This window comes from Callorhinus ursinus, unplaced genomic scaffold (genome assembly GCF_003265705.2).
Source record: "Callorhinus ursinus isolate GAN/ISIS: 27379988/994484 unplaced genomic scaffold, GSC_fseal_2.0 scaffold1, whole genome shotgun sequence".
NCBI lineage: Eukaryota > Metazoa > Chordata > Mammalia > Carnivora > Otariidae > Callorhinus > Callorhinus ursinus.
Window position 1 is genome coordinate 48,721,735 of NW_027397063.1, and position 21,652 is coordinate 48,743,386.

Genomic DNA, 21,652 nt, shown 5'->3' on the forward strand with positions numbered 1-21,652 from the left:
AGTGAGAAAAAGAGCCGGGGGGGGGGGGGGGGGGGTAGACGAAGAAGAAAGAAAGAAAGAAAACAGAACTTTAGGAAGACTCATATTGTGGAATGGAAGGTTGAATGACTTGCAAAAAAAGAGAAGGGTTGGTCACAGAAGTGTGCATGGGGTGGGGGATTGGAGCAGCAGAGCACTGCCCTGGATTTGCCCACAGAAGCCAGACAAGTTACCCGGCAGTCCCACCTTCTGAGCAAGGGGAATCACGACAGGAAAGGGCCAATGTTCCATTCCAGCCAGGTGGACCCTTAACACAGCCAGTTCATGGGAAAGTTGCTGGGACAGGGCATGGAGTCCCAGTGCAGCAGATGCAGGACCTTGGTCCTCCTGCCATACACTGCTGGGCAGAGGGACCAGTCTGCTGCTGATGCCAGGGGGTCCACCAATCCTGGATGAAGCTACTAGGGGATGAAGGAAACTTCTGGTTAGGTGGTGTAGTCTCCCCTCACCTCTCCCCCCGCCACACACACCCATTCACCCACACCTTCTAGCCCCAGGTACTTCAGTTTTAACAAAGCATTCTAAATTTCCAGGTTTTGCTCTCATCTAAGTTTGTCTGCTCTTTTCTCAGTTCCTGTCTCAGATGCTGTCTTTTTTTCTTTGAATTAATGGAAAATGTTCTTGATCTTCGACCTATCACCAAACTTCAGGACCTATCATAAAACTTATGTTTTTAAGAAGCAAAGCCAGACCAAGGCTCCTGTATAACTCAAAGAGAAGAGAGTGCTTTATTGTTTTGTCACACTGAGGCCTTGAGCCAGACAGATCAAGCTTATATCAGATGATATTAAAGACCAACTCTACAACATATGGATTTAGGGGCATGTGGGATTTGATATGGGAATGAGAGGAGTAGCCATGGCTGTGTCAGAGGCAAGGGTACTCAGAAGCAACCTGATTTGATATGGGATTGAGATTTGGGATGGGATATGGGAATGAGAGGAGTAGCCATGGCTGTGTCAGAGGCAAGGGTACTCAGAAGCAACCTGAAAGGAATGGGGACCAGTGCAGAAAGAACCCTTGAGTCTTTCTGAGGCCAAAGAAACAAAGCTCCTCACTCAGACAATACTGAACCTGAGTAAATATCATCAGTAAGCGTATTCATCTTTGTGTTCCCACTTTCTTTTATGGTATCATTATTCTAGGCAAGGATCATTCCTGCCTAGTTTCCACTGAGCCCCCAAACATCACCGACACATAAACACTAACTTGCTTAGGGAACTCCACCGGCAGCAGAGCCCAGGGAAATTGTGTCATCCATTTAAGATGTCTCGTATCCTAGACACTGTTATCCCAAGCCGTTGCTGGCTCCCTTGAAAGCAATAAGCTGACAACACAGGAGGCAGTCAGGAAATCCAATATCTAAACCCAATATGAAATTGTGGCCCCAATCTAATAAGAATAGATTCATTTTGTTTTATTCCCATTTTGTCACCTGCTTTGTGGGAAAAGTGAAACACGATAAATCAGAACATTTTGGCCACTTCTGAGTACATATTGACTCATCATTCCCTGAACTTTTATACCAAACATTTTGAACCATGTAGATGCATGGAGACTGAATTTCTTACCTGTCTTTTCCTATCATGGTGTTACAGTCGTCCTCTGCTGAGGAAGCTTAAAGACTTCCTCGGGGTTAGCTTAAAATCCTCAGTTGTCGAATGATCTGGGGCTGATTTAAATTCCCAAATGAGTCTGATGGAGATGGAGACATTCATCTGATCTAGATTCATCTTCCTGGAGTGTCCCAGAACCAAGACCACTCCAGGAAGCAATTAGGGCAGGGGCATTGGCTAACTTGCCTAAGACTTTCATGGAATCTGTGGTTTTTATAAAACTTAAATTTTATTTGAGCAAAATTGCTAAGGAAGCAAAAAGATAAAGAATCTGAGATCCCAGCCTCTTCCAGTTTAGAAGGTTTCTTTTTAAGTAGATAGATTTATGAATTCAATTTTAACTGGATTTTATAGTGTCTCTATGCCCTAACCAGTACATCTGTATATTGGGGGGCTGTTTACTTTAGGCTTTCATGTAAGCCCTCGCAAGATCTTTCCATTAATCCAATCACTACAGCAGGCTATGATTAATTTACTATAGCAATGATTTTTAAGAATTAGAGAAAAAGCCTCCTTGGGGAGGAAAAAAAACATTAAGGGATTAGAGGCTGCATCTGCCAGAACTTAGATATTCATCCATATAATTTATTGTAATTTTCTATGTTTTATATGGTCTATCATCTTCTGTATATTTCATGGATATCTTATGTTTTGTAGCTTAATAGCAAGCCCAGCAAACTGCTACAATGTTGAGATCTCTAAAAGTCATTTAATGATGACCATTAGACTCGTCTTGGATCAGTGAGCTAGAAGGCCATTTTCATTTCTGTAATCTTAACAGTTTACTATTTTACTAATGAGGAAACGCAAGCCCAGAAAAGTTAAATGACCTATCTGTCCAACATCACTGAATTGAGGAAGAGCTGTGGCTAGAAAGTCTTCCTTGACTCCCTTCCTTTGCATCTTATTTTTATTACCATTATTGTGGCTTCATTAGCTTTACTATTGGCCAAACTCTGTACCAAGTGCTTTCACATGTGCAGTCTCACTGACTTCTCACAGCAACCTTGGAAGTTAGGTATTGTCATTACCCTCATATGTGAGAAAACTAAGGCTCAAAGAAGTTGTTACTTGACCAAGGTTATTTAATAGCTGGGGAATCCCAGATTTTAAAACTAAAGTTGGTTTTAATCCAAACTCTAAATTCCCAACCATACCCTATCCGTAAGATTGCTTAGAAAAATGACATTGCAACAGTCCTTCGCTTTTCTGTTTTTCCCAATATCTCACTTAAGGCAAAATCTGATTTTCTAATTTGCTCATGCTCTGAAATCAAATCTTTGTCTGAAAATCACTCTCTTTGACCCAACCTTTCGCTCCATGCATTGCTATCTGCATTAGGGATTTAAAACATAGCTGGAAATTTTAGTTAATGTTGGATGGCACTAACCAGAGCACAGATCACTTTTCTCTAGCTCTTTTAAAACTGGCTGACAAACATTGAGAAAAATAAATTCAAATTGTTTTCATCAAGGAAAGAATTAGGTATAAATGCAAACTAACGTTTTGGCAAAAGTTATTGTTGTCATTATAAAAACAATACAATAGTACTAGGCACTTTGTGTTAATAGCTAATTTTGCAGTGGGTTTACTTTGGTGTCAACTGCTTTACATGTCATCAATATTCACACTCACCCTATTTTCCCAATGATAGGACACAGCAGCTCAGAGAGGTTAAGCATTTGTTTAGGGTGGCAGTGATAGGAAATGGCAAAGCCAAGAACTGAAGCAGATCTAACCATAGAGCACATGCTCCAAATTAATACAGATATTTTTCTTTATGTTTGTGTACACGTCTGGGTGTGGTTTTCACATGTGGTTTGTGATTCTAACATGGCAATCCAATCTCCAGTGGAAAGATTTCTGATAAATTTCTATCAAATACATCCACTGGGAGTGTAGGCTTTAAGTTTCTGGAGGCCAAGCTAGATGCTACTTATAGTCTTCCCCACAGTGGTCACTATTAAGAAACCACACCTTTGGAAAGGTTGGTTGTTTTTGATATAAACCACTGGGGAGAAAGACTCTACCACTCAGATCTCCTCTGTCACAACAGGGGACCGAACACTGTTGGAAACTTGTTTTATCCCAAGATTGATATAAACTCAAATGGCTTCTTAATTTTTAGCTCATTTATTCTTTTTATCTTTCCATTCTTAGATTTTTTTTTCTTATTCTCTCTTCTCAACATCCAGGACCTTTTGCTTTTCTTCTCTGTTTAAAAAATGTGTCCTCTAATTTTTATTAATGTGACAAGATTTTGGTTTGATCTGTCTTACTAATATTTGGTACCTGCTAATCATCTATTTAGCCTCATAATTTTTGAAAAATATTAGTTATATTTTTAAAAATGTTTTGTCCTTTTCCTTTTTCTGTGTTTAACTTCTTACTTCATGTTTCTGATCACAGGGATGATAATAGAGCAATGAGCTCACACAATGGAGGGTAAGGATTTCTTTTACCCAAGTTCTCCTTTGATCTTCCAATTGGCTCTCCCAGCCCATTGAGCAGATGGTTCTCCAAAAAGACTCCTTCTGAGCTACTTAGAATATCTATGGTTTATCTCATGTCAGGATGTGTCTTAGGTCAGGGTCTCTGGGAAACATATGTGGTGAGATTTGCCTGCAGGAGGTGTAATGGGGGCTGCTCTTAGGAACAACACCTACCAGGCAGTGAGGAAGCAAGATGGGGCAGAAGGAGTAGTTGATTTGTGATAAAGTTAAAGCAGAGGACTACTCAGCCTGTCCTACAGGGGAGCTCTTGAGCTGGGATGACCCTTCAGAGTTGTCCAGAACTGAGGCAAAGACCAGGCCTTTGTACCGGCCCTTCATTATCTTCTCATTACATGTGGGCTTTTCCCAGGAAGGAAGCATAAACTTGGCAGAGGCAGCTCTCTTCAGATGAAGAAAATTCTTGGAGAATGACTCAGTTATGAGCCATTAGCAGGCAACACTTTCAGCAGCAGGGGAAATGCATGATTCAGTCTTGGAAGAGGGAGTTTGTCAGCACACCACAGGATCCACTATAAGATGCCAGTTTTCTCAGTGCTGAGAGCATGCTTGATTATCTGAGATGATTTTGCTTCAAGATATCTTTGGTGGTTTGAAAGGTGACCCACCCCAAAGAAATGTGCAAGTCCTAACCTCCAGTACCTATAAATGTGACCTAATTTGAAAAAAGAGTCTTCGCAGATGTAATTAAGTTAAAAATCTCAAGATGAGATCATCCTGAATTAACAGTGTGGGCCCTAAATCCAGTGACTAATGTCTTTATAAGGAAGAGAAGAGGAGATGACATGGGGAGAGGGGGAGAGGGGGCCATGTAAAGACTGAAACAGACTGGGTGATGCTAACAGTCCCCAGAAACTGAAGAATTAATGAATAGATTGTCCTGTAGAGCCTTCAGGGGAAGAGCTACCCTGCTGACACCTGATTCTGGACTTCTTGTTTCTAGAATTGTGAGAGAATGTATTTCTGTTGTTTTAGCCACCAATTTTGCGGTAATTTATTATAGTGGCCCTAAGAAAACAAATATACCATTTAATCCTTACATAAGAAATTATTCAAAATCCATAATCTCCAATATCTCTGTCCAATGGATTTAATGACAACAATGTGTCAGGATCCAGGACTGCATGGACATCACATGGTGCTGCAGAATGTCTTGACAGATACTCATGAGAAAGGTTCTTAGTTCATAGTTTGTGGCTGGGTCCTGCTACCCACCTTGAACTCTCCATTTCTGGTTTGTTTCTTCTCAAGTATTCATTTCCCCTCCTAATAGGTCATGGGGGTATTTTCCTGATCTGTAGTATTTCATGCCCCCATAACAGGCTTCTTTTCTACATTATGGAGGTAGAAAATTCCTTGGAAAAATCCAAGAATTTTCCTAGATAAAGATTTCAAGTTGATCCTCTGTTCCTCCAGGGGAACCTTGGTCCTCCCTGGAATGTTGAGACCAAGTGAAAAGAGGAGGTCTATTAAGTGCTAACATTTGGTCTCCCCAGGGGATGCTCTTAACATACAAGGAGGTGACAAGAGGTGATGGAACTGAAGTAGAAAGGTGCTGATCATTTGTTTATCTTTAAAATCAAGAACTAAATCCTACTCTACAATGGTCATAGTCTCAATGTCTTAGTCATTCTATATGCAGAACATAATGACACATTCTTCTGATTTCAACTATTTCTTCCGTGAGATCTGAGATCCTCTTGCAGGCATTGCCAATTGGGGGAGCTCTTTCTTATGATAGGACTGAACCTCATATTGCACAGGACTAAAAGAAGTGACATCTTTTTAAGTCTTTCTTGGAAGGGAAAGGATCCTCAATTGGCTCTCATCCATCACCCTGCTGCAAATTCTCTGACTGGTGGCTTCTGAGGTGACTCCTCTGAGGCTGGACACTTAACAGTGAGTTCTGCCATGGTACAGGTGCACCAGCAAAGAAAGTCTACTACAACCTTTTCTGTTCAAATAACTGAGGACCACATAGCTGGTATGCTGGATAGTACCTTTTTGTTCCTCCAGATATACCACGTTTATTGGTCCAGGAGGCTAAGCTGTGTGGACTGTAAATGAGCTCTCTTGACCTCTGGTTCTTCAAGTCTCCAATCTTACTCTCCTTCCTCCCTCTATGGAAAGTGAGGTTGATACATTTATGTCCACAGCTCCCTATGCGAAGGCTTGCCTGCATTTCTATACTGAACGCCACAGTTCCTGTCAGGAGACTCTTTCCCTGTAGTTACTCTCTCCGGTGACCCTCTCCCAGTTCCCCTCAGTCCTGGGAAAGGAAATGGCTCCCTAGTGTTGCTAGCCCTGAGGACTATGCTATCCCTTCTTGTTTCCCCTACACCCTACCATGCCTTATATATAAGCCCTATATTAAACTCAACTCAATTATCACTTTTGGGCACGCCTTTTGTTTTCTCCTGGGATGAGATTGGCTTACCAACTCTGGAGTAATGCAGCTCCCAGGAAGCAATAACTTCAGTAGGAGCTAAGCCTCTGGTGCCAGCAGAAGCTACACTGTGGCTTCTCTGATATTTTAAAATACTACCTGCCTATATGTAAGAGACCTACATTTTATCATATTCACTTCCCCAGAGTTATAGCATCATACTCCTTAGCTTTCTGGCTATCAGAGGAAACAATTTTGTCATTGGTAGAGGTAGGTTTGTCACTTCTATCTTAAGTATTGCTATTGAATTCCATGGCTCATGTGACAAGGCTTTCTTTATTTTCTATAGTTCATTTGAGCATTTGGCAAGTCAGCCATGAAATGTCTTTAAGTTTATATTGACTGTCAAGGTATATATTGTCTGCTCCTTTATGAGCTGCTGATTTCCTTAGTCCTTTATATTTTAAAATGGACCTAAAGGTCATAATTGGTGGGGTACCCAATGGGGGTCCCTGAACTGCTCATACTCACAGTCACCCCTCTCCTTGATAATGTTAAAATGATGTCAGTGGAGAGGTTCTTTTTCTTTGTCTCTGTAGATAGTCCTAGTGCCTGACATGTAGTTGGAGCCCACTATTTGTTGAGAAACTCATCAGAATAAAGGATATATCTTATTTTTAAGACTATCTGTCTATTGCAATTTTGTAGACATTGTGAGATGAGTAGGCTATATTGTTCCCATTGATGGGAAATGGTATTACTTAGTAAAGAGAGTTTTACCAACAACAACAACAAAACTATTCATATAGTATCTGTTATGTGGCCAAAACCATTCTGGGGGCCGGAGATAGAGCAGTAAATAAGGAGACAGCCTTGGCATGCATTCCCCCCAAACACACACCATGAGATAAGAGCCTGTTTACAGCTACTTTACGGTGTTATTCTCTGGAACAGAAATAGGGGACTAAAAAGAGTCGAGCAGGGAAAAAGGAACAACCAATCCAAGGGCATACTATTAAGCAGCTTACCCTGTGGGCGGATGTGTCTGAGTCCCTCTGGGCACCTTCTAAGGAGTCCTGTAGAACACACCTCAGAATCACCCACCTGAACATCAGAAGAGGAGGGATTTATGCACTAGCTTCTGCTCCTCATTGGCCATGTGTCGCCCCATGGGGCGTTAACTACCTTGCACTTTCAGGGTTGTTCATGTATCAGAATGGATGAGGCACTGTGTCTCTGCTCCAGAGACAGCCAGGTCAGAAAGTGAGGGGGCATTCAGGGCAGCTGAGGAGAGGTGCTTTCAGGTTGTATATGTAAGCGGCTGGTTACTTCCACAAGAGCTGGAACGAAAAGGTGAGTCGAGGGGATGTTTGGTGAGGTGTGAGAGGTGATTAATACACAAAATTCCTGTCCCTGCAGAGTTTACATTCTAATGGAAAGTAAAGTGACAATACACCAACAAGAAAGTAAGCAACCTAATTTCCCATAGTCAATAAGCTCCATGGGGGAAATACGGCTGTTGATGTGAAAGAGACCCATGGAGAGGGGAAAGGGGCGTGCTCCCTTACACAGTCATGGGGATCAGAAAAGTCCTTGAAGCGGAAGGGGCATATGAATAACCCCAGAATGACAGAATCCGGTCATGTAACAAGGCTGTGGAAGAGTACTAAGCAGAGAAAATGGCGCACCCAGAGACCCTGGGGTTTAAAGAACACAGAGAGCCTGAAGGACAGAAAGGAAAGGGGGAAGGGACTGTGGTGAGTGAGGGCCTCTGAGGCTGGGAGGGAGGAGACGGAGACAGGGGCTTAGAGGTCAGTTGCTTGTGCAGAGCCTGGCCAGCCACGATGAGGGGTTGAGTTCCTCTCAAGCACCTGTATGCCTTAGAGATGTATGGGAAGAGGAGCTCAGACATTTACAAAGCTGGCATTTGAGGTTTGCACCTCTTACAAGTAGGTGCCAGGTCTCTGATACATTGTTCTGTGCAATTTTATGTCCCAAAGGCACACATTTGAGTCACATGTCCTGTGAGGCTGGTATGTGGGGGTGAATTGCTTTGCTGGGACGTGAGTCCAGTTGACAACCCAGCCTGGTTTTATGATCCTTTTCTCAGGGTCCTGTATAAATAGCAATATTTGTGATATGATTAGCCTTTGTTTCTGTATGAAAAAGTGGCCCAAGTTAAAGCCATGCCTTTGAGTTCAATATTTATGGTATACATAACTCTGTGACTTCAGGTTCACCATTTCCCTTCACTGGGCACCAGATGCCTTATTTATAAAATGAGGGGTTGATTATTCTGAAGTTCCAGGGTACTATAACTATGCTGGTAATTCCAAGTAGATTCTAGCATTCTCAAAAGCAACAAGGCATGATTTGGTTTTGGGGGGGGGGGAAAAAGAGAAAAGAAAAGCTTTTCTAACTTTCTCAAAAGTGACAAGGCATGATTTTGTTTTAGAAAATAAAGCTTTGAGGATCTTCTGCTTGCTTCAGAGGACTCTCCACACAGTGTTTTTGTTGTTCATTTGCTTGCATCATCATCTAGTTCTAGAAATGTGGCCTTCCCAGCTGGGTGCTGGGTAATTAGAGCAGCTTCCCCATCGGCCGGCTGTGTGCATTGAGGAGAGAGGAGAGGCCACAAAGAGAAAGCAAAGTGTTTGGAGAAGTAAATAAGAGATCTACTGTGCCTTCTCTGAGCAAAATGAAAGAGAAAAATACATAATAAATGGTGAAAGAACAGTGGCAATAAAATAAAATCAGTGCTGAGTTACATAACACCAGGTGAAGTTAACTCAATACCTTCGATGTAAAAACAAGCTGTGTGGTATCACCCAGAGAGTTGGTCAGAATTCCTCCAGGAAATTAAATTGAAAAGCAAGCAAGCGAACAAATACACAAACAGAAACTTCTCAGATGAATATGTGTGTGTGTGTGTGTACATCTGTACATTCAGACATAAATTGCTCACTATTGTTTCCTCTGTGACATACTAGAGCAGGTTAGTAGAGAGAAATGTAATGGGAATAAAGAAAACCAAATGATTTCTAGATTGTTTCTTACTTGTTAAGATACTGGAGGCAGTTTGCCCTTTAATTTGAAGAATGGTTGGTTTCAACTGTTGAGCATACCGAACTGAATAGTTTAAGAGTGTAAGAGAAGACTCAGTGTCTCAGTGTAACAAGTAGTACAGGGTTCTTTACAACAAACTCTTTGATCTTGGGTGAGACACTTACCTCTGGAGCCTCAGTTTCTTCATCTGTAAAATGAAGAGCTCTGTCTATACTAGATAATCAGTACAGTTCCTTCTAGCTCCAACATTCTAAAGATTTGGGCAGAAAACAGACAACCTTTGTGTTGGGGCATGCTCATGCCTCTGTTTTTGACTCTTCCTAAAGAAGGCAAATTTTTCAAAAGTTAGACCTCTTCTTTTGGAGAAGGGGAGCATGTTTTTATTCACAACAGTCCTCTATATTCTTAGACCAGTCTGGGGTCTGAAGTTCAAAAGAATGTCTGTGGTCTCTGTAAGATCCTCAATCACCAAATAAACTGAAGTAATGTTTATTACAAGGTTTTCATTGAGCCAGGAATGTGAAATAATACATTTTTAAGAGATGTTCAGCATGAGGACTAACTTTCTTTCTCACTTAACCTTTCCATGACAATTCTTCTTGCCTCAAGAAAAGAATTTGATTTAGCTCTCAGTTACCCAGGAAATGCTATTCATCACGATCTCCTATTTCCTGATAACATTACCTAACTGAGGTTGTTTTGAACCACACCATTACAAAAAATAGGAAATACCAAAATGGCCTCTATCCTCTGTCTGCCTTCCTCTCTCACTCACTGGCTCTGGCTCTTGCTCTCGCTCTCAAACTCAGAACTCCAATTAAAAGGAAATCATTGGTGGGACAGATTACTAGCAAAAGTTAGATCCAGTCCCTGGTTGATGTTACTTAGTCTATTGTTTTCACCAAGTGTAGAGACACAACATCTGTATGTGAATCTATAGTTGTAAAAACACAATGTGGTTAAGAATATATTTGGATCACAGTATGTGATTTGGCTCCATACTATCTTTTTTTAAGCTCTAAAATCAATTGGAACACTTCTCAGTTTTTCAGGTGGTACTTTTTTTTCCCCCATTACATGTGAAGAAACGTTTTAAATAAATTTCAATATTTTGAAACTGGGTAAAATTTAGAATCTAAAAGATTTCTTTTATTCAATATTAATTCTAGTAATCTTAATAGTTTTTAAAATGTATTCCTGCAAAAATCAACATTATTTAATTATGAGTGAGCTAGCATTAGCTTCCCAGGGCTTTGGCAAAACCAAGCTCCCTCTCCTGTCTGTCGGATGCTCTTTTTCTCTCTCCTTATTTTAGCTTGCCACTGAAAAATACTCAAACTAACTATAATTATTCAATTGAATTTTTAAATCCTATTTCTTAAAGTAAAACATTAGGTAGATGTTTTATAATTATCTTACTTAAAAATTACGTTTTGTACATCTATACAATAAAATACCATGCAACTACTTCAAAAGAAGGAAGTTTATCTTTGTTTTATAATGTGTATATGTCTGCAATATATTATGAAGTAAAACAAAAGGGACAGGCTGGAGCGCATGTGGTAAACACAGTAAAAATCAATTTTCCTCATTCACACATATTTATGTAAAAGTCCAAAGAGATGTAAGACAAAATATAAGTACCGGTTGTCCGTGGGTGGTTAGGATTCCAGCTGATTTTTATTTTCTTTGTTAACCTTTTATAAATGCATTCTGGTAATGAACAGATATTGATGTTGTCATTGGAAAAATGTATTACATTAAAATCAGTCTTTAATGGATGGCATTGAGCATGGTGGAAATGATGGTGATAAAATAGATTGCTATCTGCTGTAAGTGTCATGAAATTCTTTCTCTCCCATTAGAGGGTAATTCTTAAATCTCATAAAATCTGAGTGAAAACCGAAAGGGGGAACTTGATTTTCATGAAGGCAGGGCCTCTACCTGTACCCCAACAGGCTATACCTCACTTTCCATCCAAAGTCCAGTGATCCCTTGCCAACTGCTCCTTGGGTAGGGCGGTTCTTCTAGCAGGGACTCATTACACTTAATCCATGACACTTTTCCGTGGTTTTACAGCCCTTACATCTACTACAGTTTTTCTTTTCTCCTCATTTTGATGTATGAAACTTTCCAGCAGATTTTGACTCCATGTCCAGTTGGACACCAAACCTTACCTCCCCTTTCTTTGTAATGTCCATGCCCCCATCACCCTCAGCCATAACCAGTCAGTAGACTCTTGTCCTCTGCTGCTTAAGGAAATATAAGACCCCAAACAGGTATTCCTCCTCTCTCTCCTCCACCTTATTTTATTCACAAGTCCATCCAATTTGTCTTTCTAAGATGTTATTTTATATATGTTACTCTTTTGTTGAAAACCTGTAACTTTCTCTGACATGAAGAAAAAAATCCAAAGCTCAGTATTCAAAGCCCTCCATAATCTAATCTCACCCCTTGGACAACTTTGTCTGGCTCCAAGCACCTCCATAAACCCTCTGTTCCATGGTAACAACTGACTCACTGAGTTGGCCTTGAACTTCAGCCTTCCAACTGATGGCTCTTACAGTTTCCTCTGCTTGAAATGATGTACCTTGTGGTTTCCACCAGACTCACCTTTACAATATGAAGCCAAGTTTAGGTTCCCCACTGACTTGATCCCTACACCTCCTCCTTTCCTAAAATCCTGGGCTACCTACTCATTTAGTTCTGTGCCTTATGTTTCTTGACTACTTTATGGTGTGCATGGATGTTTCTCTTGAGCAAAATAATAAGTGCCATAAGAGCAAGAGTTGTGTTTTATCATTTGCATTTTAAAATCACCTAAAACTGGGGCACCTGAGTGGCTCAGTCCGTCCGACTCTTGATTTTGGCTCAGGTCATGATCTCAGGGTCCTGAGATCGAGCCCCACGCAGGACTCTGCACTGGGCCTCTGGTCTGCTTGAGATTCTCTGTCTCTCCCTCTGGCCCTCCCTCTGCTTGCATGCATGCCCACTCTCTCGCTCAAAAATAAATAAGTAAAATCACTTAAAACTACGCCTCTTCAGTAATCCCTTAAGAGTTGGCACTCAATAAATATCTCTTGATTAATTGAAACATTAAACAGCATGTTTTCTTTATTTTATTATGTTATGTTAATCACCATACATTACATCATTAGTTTTTGATGTAGTGTTCCATGATTCATTGTTTGCGCATAACACCCAGTGCTCCATTCAGTACGTGCCCTCTTTAAAACAGCATGTTTTCTAAGCATTTGGGGAGAGAAACATGTACAAAGGTATAACACTCCACATTTGAATTTTTATATATAATAATTAAAGAATAAAATCCAACACAAATCAGTACCTGAGTTAACCTCGATGCAAACCACAAAAGTAAGTTTACCTTTTGCTCAACTTCCTACTTCTGAAAATGTCCTTTTCTCATTGAGGGTCAGTGTTTAGATAAAGCATTTAAAAAGTTTGCTCAAAACACACAATTATGGCTTGCCTCCAACAGAAATAATGTGTGCCCCTGCTTCTCTTTGTAAATAATTGAATTTGCCTCTGAAATTCAAGAAGTTCAAGATTTCTTTTTGTGTGTGAAACTGACGGCTTCTGTTTTCTCTTTATATGCCGCGGACTCTAATCTGAGGCAGAAGAAATGCTGTGCAATTGGGATTTGGTGAGCAGGGAGGATAATAGAGATTTTCAAGACTTCCACAGAGGAGTTATTTTTAAGTACAGAGAATGCCTGTCCCCACGCTCAAAGAGCCTTTAGAAAGTGTTACTGGAATTGAAAAGCCACGGGGGCAGGTCCCATCACCTGGGAGAGTAGTGCGGGTCCGCAGGGCGTTGCTGCCACCTGCTGTATGCACGCGGCCATGGAGGGGCTGTCGCGCAAGCCTTGTTGAGCGGGGCTTGTCGCACGGGGCTTGCCACTGTAGGATACCAGGTGAGCTCCATTAATATTCTGTGGGCATCTGAAATGTTTTCTTCTCTTAGAGCCTGGGTGAAACCCAAAGGAAAACGAGTCAAATCTGACGACTCCGGGCCACCGAGGTTTCTAGCTCTAAAATCCATGAACCAAGCTCTAAGTCAGACCCCGAGAGGGCAGGGTTTGTCCAGCAGCCCCTGCGTGGATGCCTTGGGCAGCCCAAGTGCAATGGAAGGCAAGGATTCCAAGTGTCTGTAGCTCTGGAAAATAAGTAATGTTTTCCCTTATTCTGAATTTGAGGGATTTTTTTTTTTAAGATGTTTTCGTTTAAAGCACTAGGAGACAGGAGACCACTAACTGCTTCAAGAGGAGGTATTGTTCTTAGAGAATTCGTTAAGTTTAGATTTTTATGGATTTCATGTAGGTAGATGCTCTTAATAGGACAGGTGGAGTGGGGTGACTGAAATCCTTTCCCAGGCTTGTCATGTGTCCCAGCGGAATGGGAACACCAACCTGCTGATCAGGATCTCTTCGCCTGCATTTCCCACTATCCTCCATCACTGTGATTTACCAGAATTTCCAGGGGTAAAAGAGAAGAGACAAAGGCAGTCAGAGCAGCGATGTCTCCTTTCAGCCTAAGTCTTCGCACTCCCCTGCCTCCCTGAAAACTTTCCTGTCAACACCACCTGACCCAACACCCCCAGGGATCTGAAACTAAGTGTGGAGGTGGGGATGGGGGTGGGACTAAAGGTCTGGGGAGCCCTGAGCCAGGAAATAAGTAACTCCATCTTCGGGCCTTTGTAAGAAACATCATGAGCTTTGTAGTGAGGAATTGGTATGACAGTTGTCATGGCAAGTGTTCACAGTGGTAGCACAGAGGGTAGCCTGGTGTCGAGGGTAGAGGGTAGTCTGGACATCCAGGATGGAACCCCTGTTTCACCACATGCAAATCTCTGTTCCCCCAGCTAAATTCTGGTCTTCTAAATGGCAAAGGTGATGCCTTACGCATCATCCCTATTCCAATCCCAAGTCCTCGTACAGGGACAGATCAGTACCTGCATGATAGGTCAGGATATCATGATGTCATGACAATATACGTGATGACAACGTGGCCAGAATTATCTCCCGGTGACCCCGAAAGAACGACCACCTCAGGAATACAGCTCAGCCTTCTTGTTTGTCTTCAGGCTTGCTGGCTGCTGCCTTGATGGTAGTAGTGAAATTAGGGTCATGGGATGTTTCACCAATTGTTCATATGGTTGCCTGTAAACACGTTTATTTATTTGGTTTTATTCTTTGTCCATCAACCCTATGCTGCAGTCCTCAGCCTAATGCTTGTTCTCTTAAGTTTGGAAGGCTATTTATCTCAAGCTGGAAAACCAGTATGTGGCATCTTACCTGGCAGGGAAGTCATCATATACTAGGAGTCACTTCCCTAAACCCCTTTCTCAGTCCTCTGTAAATGGAAGTAAGGGGGCAGATATCACAGGCCTGGTAGCTGGCTGGGGTAGGAGGTTCTCTGCCTTTGGATTCAGATTATTTCAGCCTTACTCTATCTCGTTTTTGGCTGGGACACAGACAAGTTCTTCTGCTGTCAGGAAAAAAAAAAAATCCTCTGGCTGGTAGGGTGGGAGATTGCCCTGCCTGACCTCCAGCCTAGCCCAGACAGGGGGTGGAAAAGGAGCCCTCCCTTCTCATCACCACCACCCCACCCCCGCCCCCACCCAGGAAATGTGGGCTTTCCTGCATTAGGGGTGACAATAAAATTCGGTTTGATAGCTGATATTACCCTCCGTTACTTTTCAGATTTTATTAAAATTAAATGTGTTAATTCTTTGTTCTTTCACCCAGGAGCCATTCTGGAAAGAAAACGTATTTTAGAAGTGAACTGAAAAACTGTTATGAAAGACTCGAAGCTCACATCTGTTAAATGACTTCGTGTTCTTGAAAAGAAATGTATAAGAAGCACATTATGAATCGCTCTGCATGATTTCCTTTGTTTGGATTTTAGAAGCAGCATGACTGACACAGAGATCCTGAAGGAGAGAATCTTTGGATCCAGAGAAGTCTTTTAACGAAGGTGATACACAAAATTTCAGAGAACAATTTCAACATCGTTCTGGTGAAGGTTATACTTAGCTCTGAACCACATTACTTTCCTGTCTACGTTTCATTTCCTGGGGTCTTGCCAAGTGATAAGCAGACCCAGGCGTGCAGTAGGTTTGGGGTTTTTCTGCACAAATAGGGTAGCTGGAGTTTGCTTCAAGGCATCAGTTGACTTCCGTGATTATGGGGATGCTGGTGTAAGGCCTTCAGGAGACAATGGAGAAAAAATGGACCTACTGTGCTGTCTGTTCCATCATCCAGATACATTTCATCAGGGGTAAGGCTTCCAGTTGTCTTCTCTTGTCAAATCGGCAGCTTTAGGGGCGGGGGGGGTGGTGGCCTCTGTTCATTTAAAAAATGCGAGTGACTACTGCTGACATTGATCACCGAAGGCAGATCGTCGCTAAGGTTTTCAGTTACAAATTTAAGTGGCAGCTATCGGAGAGATGTTAGAGTCTAGAAATGATTACTAATGAACACTAAAAACGAGAAGAGAATGAGTGGTTTGTGCCCCTGCTCTGAGACATTTTCACCCATTTCATTCCTAAGAGAATCTCTGGAGTAACTGGGAAATTGTGCTTCTTGGAAGTGAAATGCTCCCCACATGGTCGTCAGAACAACTCCAGAATACTAAAAAAATCACAAAGCCCATCAGTGCTGCGGGATCCTTGCTCAACTTTTTCTCTCTCTCGAGTATCCTTTTTCTTTTGTATATAACAAGCATTACTCCTCCAGATATGAATGTCTTTGGGAGTTGAACATATGTTGAATTTTAATGAGGCATGTGTAGGTATGGACCTGGAAGACAGAGTAGGGTCCTTACAACCGGTGCCTTCAGGGCCTATTTAAAAATAGCAGGAGGAAAGATTAGTTCTGCATTCCATAGCCTGGGGGAATTACAGGAAGCCTGAGTGTCTTAAGAATTAACTATGCTTTACAGATAGAGCTACAAAGGTTTTAAAGGAGAATTTCTAAATTAAAGGAGACTTTGGAACCCAGTGCTGTGGATAGAATCAGAGGCATATTACCAGGCGAAGGAAAGCATACAGGGAGAGATATTAAACTGTACTAACCTCTGCCTACCCAAACTTTTGAATCCATAAAAGTGTAATAATTCCCATTTGTCAAGTACCTTAGAGAGCCTTGTTTCTTCTCCGTTGCTTGTCATCTTTTTATCTTTTTCTTTTGTGAGCTTCAGTGGTACTTGTCATAATAATATATCATTCCTGGAACAGTGTTCCATTAACGCTAAAATTGAGGCCTCCACTATTGAAGGCATGTCAAAGGCTCGATGCTTAACATATTTTAAGTGCGTTGTACCATGTGGTCAGAGAGATGATGGGAGAGAATCTTCTTCTTTTGTGTCTCATAGTTCAAAGTGTTGATGATAGACGATGGGGACCATAGTTTATCTTTAGTGGAAAGTCTACCTGAGGTATTTTCTCCCGTCCTCCCCTCAGGAGCCCTAACTGCATGGACATGAAGGTCTTTTTGAGCTCCATAGTGAATGTCAAATTTCTTACTCTTCTCAACCAATTTGGGAGGCAGTTTGGACGTTAATGAAGGTTAGAGAAAGAGCTCGGACTTTAGGCAACCAAGTGCATGTTCTTTTACTGAGGTGTGACTTGAAGCTAGTCATTTAATCATGCTGTGCCTCAGTTTCCTCTTTGATAGAATGTTGACAACATCATTCTGTGGTATGTGAGGAGGATTAAGTAAAATAGTCTATAGAAAAACCTCTTGTGAACATAGATTTTTAAAAACAGCTATACACATATCAGTTATTTTTTTTGTTTCAGAAAATATTATTGGTGTGTTATATGCAGCTGTTGATTCATGAAACCAAAAAAAAAAAGTCAGTTATATTCATTGTAAAAATAGTTATCATAAGTTTGCTGGTGGGCTTCAGTTTCTAGATAGGCTTAATTTGATTCACAGGTAGTCAGAGAACTTAAATTATCCTTTGGACAGCCCAACAGACAAAGAGAGAAATATCTCTCTAGTGTCCTTAAGCAAATGCCTCCTCATTTGTACTGAGTCTCTGCTTCTCTATTGAGACTGTGCACAGGCTCCCTCCCACACATAAGGCAGCCAGAGAGAAAGTTCCTCAGTTGCTCCCTCACCTCACCAAAGTGACCAAGGTTTTTCAATAAGAGTCATCCCACATGAATCATGTAAACTCATGGCTTATGTCCTTCCTTTTCAGGAGTATGGGAAAAAATATCCAATACAGAAGACATCTATGCTTTCCCTGGCTCTGATGTCAACCTGACCTGTCAAACATGGAAGAAAGGCTTCTTGGTGCAGATGCAGTGGTCCAAGGTCACTGATAAGTTGGATCTGATTGCCCTTTATCATCCACAGTATGGCTTGCACTGTGCTAATGGCGGTCCCTGTGAGTCACTGGTGACTTTCACAGAAACTTCCAGAAATGTGTCAACGTGGACTCTGCACTTAAAGAACGTGTCTTCCTCACTCACTGGGAAGTATGAGTGTGGCTTTACTCTGTATCCGGAGGGTGTTCAGACTAAAATCTACAACCTACTCATTCAGACAGATGGTAAGCATAACTATAGAGGGAAAGGAGCACACCCTTTCATTCAGCTTTCAGTCATTTGACAGATATGTATTTTGAGCCAACCATGTGCTAGACATGGTGCTAAGTACACAGAGGTTGAGTAGAAAGAGGTATTGCCTGGAAAGAAAAACAGGAATTAATCAAATAATTCCACAAATAAATGTAAAAGTGCAACAGTGATAAGTGGTAAGGATAAGTGGAAATGGTCTTGTGAAAGAGCATGTAGTAGAGGTCAGGGAAACTGACCCTGAGAAGGTAACACCTGAGCGGAGGTCTGAAGAAGGGATAGACATTAACACCATTTAGGAGCTGGGAGGTTTGTGAGTGATCCAGGGAGAGGGAAGAGCTTGTGAGAGGGGCTTTGTTGTGTTTGAGGACATGGGACAATGCCAGCAGGCTGTGGCACAGAGGTGAAGGGAGGAGGTGGGAGACATGGCAAGGACCAGATTGTGTCAGATCTTGTCAGCCATATTTGAAGGTTTGCTTTTTATCTAAGAGCCGTAGGAAGACATTGAAGTGTTCACAACAAAAGGATGGCACGAAATTTATAGCCCAGTTGTACTTGTGTCAGAAAAAGATCATGCCAGCTTCAGTAGGAGAATGGAACAAAAATGGGCAGGAGGGAAAAGGTGGGCACGAGCTAGGAGACAGTTCCAGTAGCCCAGAGGAGACAGAGTGGTAATTTGGGTAGACATGGAAAGAAATGACAAATTGAATGCTTCGGGCATAACATAGGCATGACTTGCTAATAGAATGGATATAGGACAATGGTAGTATGAGTGAAGGGGAGAAAAAAAATTAAGGTGACATGGGAGGAGGTGCCATTCACTGAAGGCAGAGGGAGCAGAGCAGGTTTGTGGAGGGATATATGCAAGTAGCTTTGGATATATGGCATATTTAGTATTGGGCAGGCAAAGGTACCAAGGAGGCTGCTGGACATGTAGCATTCACACATATGTGCCTTGGAGAGCTGCATTTGGAGGCAGGAATCCTAGGCTTAAGTTCTAGCTCCTTTCTGGCCAGAAATAAATTTCACCTAGGGCCTGTCATGTACATTCTCTGAGCCCTTCTGGAAAATGATGATAATAATGCCTACCCTAAATTAGTTGGTCCTACAGTAAATGATTTCCATTTATACTAATGGAAAAGAATGAAAATGAAAGCCAACAAATGGAAAATGCACTGGAAATGAAATGTTTTTTAATGCAGGGGCAAAGTGGGCTGGTAATGTAGGAGAAAAACAACAAAAAATTTACTCATGAAGGCTGTGCTAAAAGAGGCCTGAGCACGGAACTGCCCAGGACAGGCAACAGGGATGGATTTATTACCTCATCTCCATTTCTTATCAAGAGATAAGACCATGGTGTTGGAACAGTCCACCTGGAAACCAGGAGCTCCTCCACCACTACTTTACGATGCCCTATTCCCATTGCTGTTTTCCAGGAAAAAAAGAAACACTTGAGTTCAAAGTGGGGATGGCATGGGGTGGGGTTGAATGAAGAGAAATAAGGAGACCTGTGCAGAACAATGCTTCGCTACACATACTTTGGAGTCAGGTAGCCTGGATTTGAGTGTTGGCTCTGTTGTCAAGTTATTTCAAGTCTCTAAGCCTTTTTTTTCTTATATAACAAATATGGATAATTATAGTACCGACTTTACAGGTACCATTATTTTGATGATTAAATGGGATAATTTGTGTAAAGCACTTAGCATAGTTCCTGCCAGAGAGTCAGAGTTTGGAAAAGGGTAGTTTTCATTAAGAAGAGTAGTAACAATAATGAGTGAACTCATTTATCAGTTCTTATTTAAAAGGGGTCCTCCTCCCTCTCTTTTTGTATTTGCCTAATATAGAACCCAATGGAACATTGAACATACATTAGCACAAGTACACATTGACCTTGGCTTTAGATAAAGATTTTGTACCTTCTGCCTAAATCTATAAACTGTACTATTGCATCTCTGAGGATCTAAAGCCCACCCTGTCAAGAATTGGCAACATGGATTGATGTACCCTATAGGAAATAAGGGATATGGGATAGCTCAACATGAGGACAGCACTGGAGAAGCAGTAGTATGTTACCCTGAAAGGAGAGTGGTATTGCCTTTAAGGAACGCATATTTCTTAAAATAAAGGGCAACTCAAAGAAGCCAAATTTGTAGCTACTAAAAACTGCAAATTTCTGTAGAGGCAGAAGCCATGTCTACCCGCTTTGTGGTTGGAAATTTCCCAGTCTTCTTTGCTGTTGGTCAGCTGGACCAGATTGGGGGGGGGGGGAATGGCCTCAATGTTAAAGAAATAGCTGTGATATTGTGTACTGAGTACAAAGTCATTACAGAGTGACCAAAAGTGTAAGCCTGGTAGAGAGTGAAAGGGTAGACACTTAACTCAGATGAGGCAATTGCCAGTCAAAAGCCCTGTCACATCCCCACCAATGACACATCTTCTCCCCCGGTATTCCTTTGATCTTCACTCACTTCTTCTCTCACTTGTGCCATTTCCCTTGTACATCCCTGGAAGTCTTCGTGTTCACAAGCTAGTTGGGTAAGCAAAGCACACACGAAGTGTAAACACTTACGAAGCACGTGAACAAAAGCAAATTGAGATGGTGTAGAAGAATTTAAATATGAAAATCTGAAGGACCACAGGCATTGGGACCTCTTGTCTCCTTTATGTTGTCTTCTGAGCCATTCTCTTCCGTCTGTTCACAAAACAGTGTATGTCTAAATTCTGTCCTCATGTTCCTGGAAGGCCTGAGAATGGATTCTGTACTCTTTTCACAATATTTTGTTCCTTTGTGTGAGCTAGTGCTCTGAAGCTGTGGATGAGGGTAGAAATTACAATAAACAGTTGGGCATTTGCTTCTTTTTCATTTTCACCTGACAGGGTTTCCAAGCTTTCAAGTTATCCCAAGAAAAGCAGTTTTCTGAGTTAAGCCCTTAGTTGCCGTATTTAATCCAGATTTCCTGGATTTTCTTTTCTTATATGAGTGCCTGAGACTGTATGATTTTTGATGTATTTAACATTTTTTTATTATTATGTTATGTTAATCACCATACATTACATCGTTAGTTTTTGACGTAGTGTTCCATGATTCATTGTTTGTGCATAACACCCAGTGCTCCATTCAATACGTGCCCTCTTTAATACCCATCAGCAGGCTAACCTATCCCTCCACCCCCTCCCCTCTAGAACCCTCAGTTTGTTTCTCAGAGTCCATAGTCTCTCATGGTTCATCTCCTCCTCCGATTTCCCCCCCTTCATTCTTGACCTCCTACTATCTTTTTTTTTTAATATATATTGTATTATTTGTTTTAGAGGTACAGATCTGTTATTCAACAGTCTTGCGCAATTCACAGCGCTCACCATAGCACATACCCTCCCCAATGTCTCTCACCCAGCCACCCCATCCCTCCCACCCCCCACCACTCCAGCAA

General features: G+C 41.6%; 1 protein-coding gene across 5 annotated transcripts in view; it reads left to right on the top strand.

Moving 5' to 3' along the window:
* The first annotated feature begins 15,735 nt into the window (after positions 1-15,735).
* CD96 (CD96 molecule) overlaps positions 15,736-21,652 on the top strand; it is an 88,909-nt gene continuing 82,992 nt past the window's right edge. For 3 of the 5 annotated variants that reach the window (XM_025873968.2, XM_025873961.2, XM_025873973.1), the window contains exons 1-2: positions 15,737-15,916; positions 17,846-18,199. In XM_025873968.2, the coding sequence (XP_025729753.1) occupies positions 15,856-15,916; positions 17,846-18,199 (415 nt within the window). In that variant the 5' untranslated portion in view covers positions 15,737-15,855. Of the gene's footprint in view, positions 15,917-17,845; positions 18,200-21,652 lie in introns of all 5 variants that reach the window. The other 2 variants (XM_073893167.1, XM_025873955.1) reach the window with 2 other exon arrangements.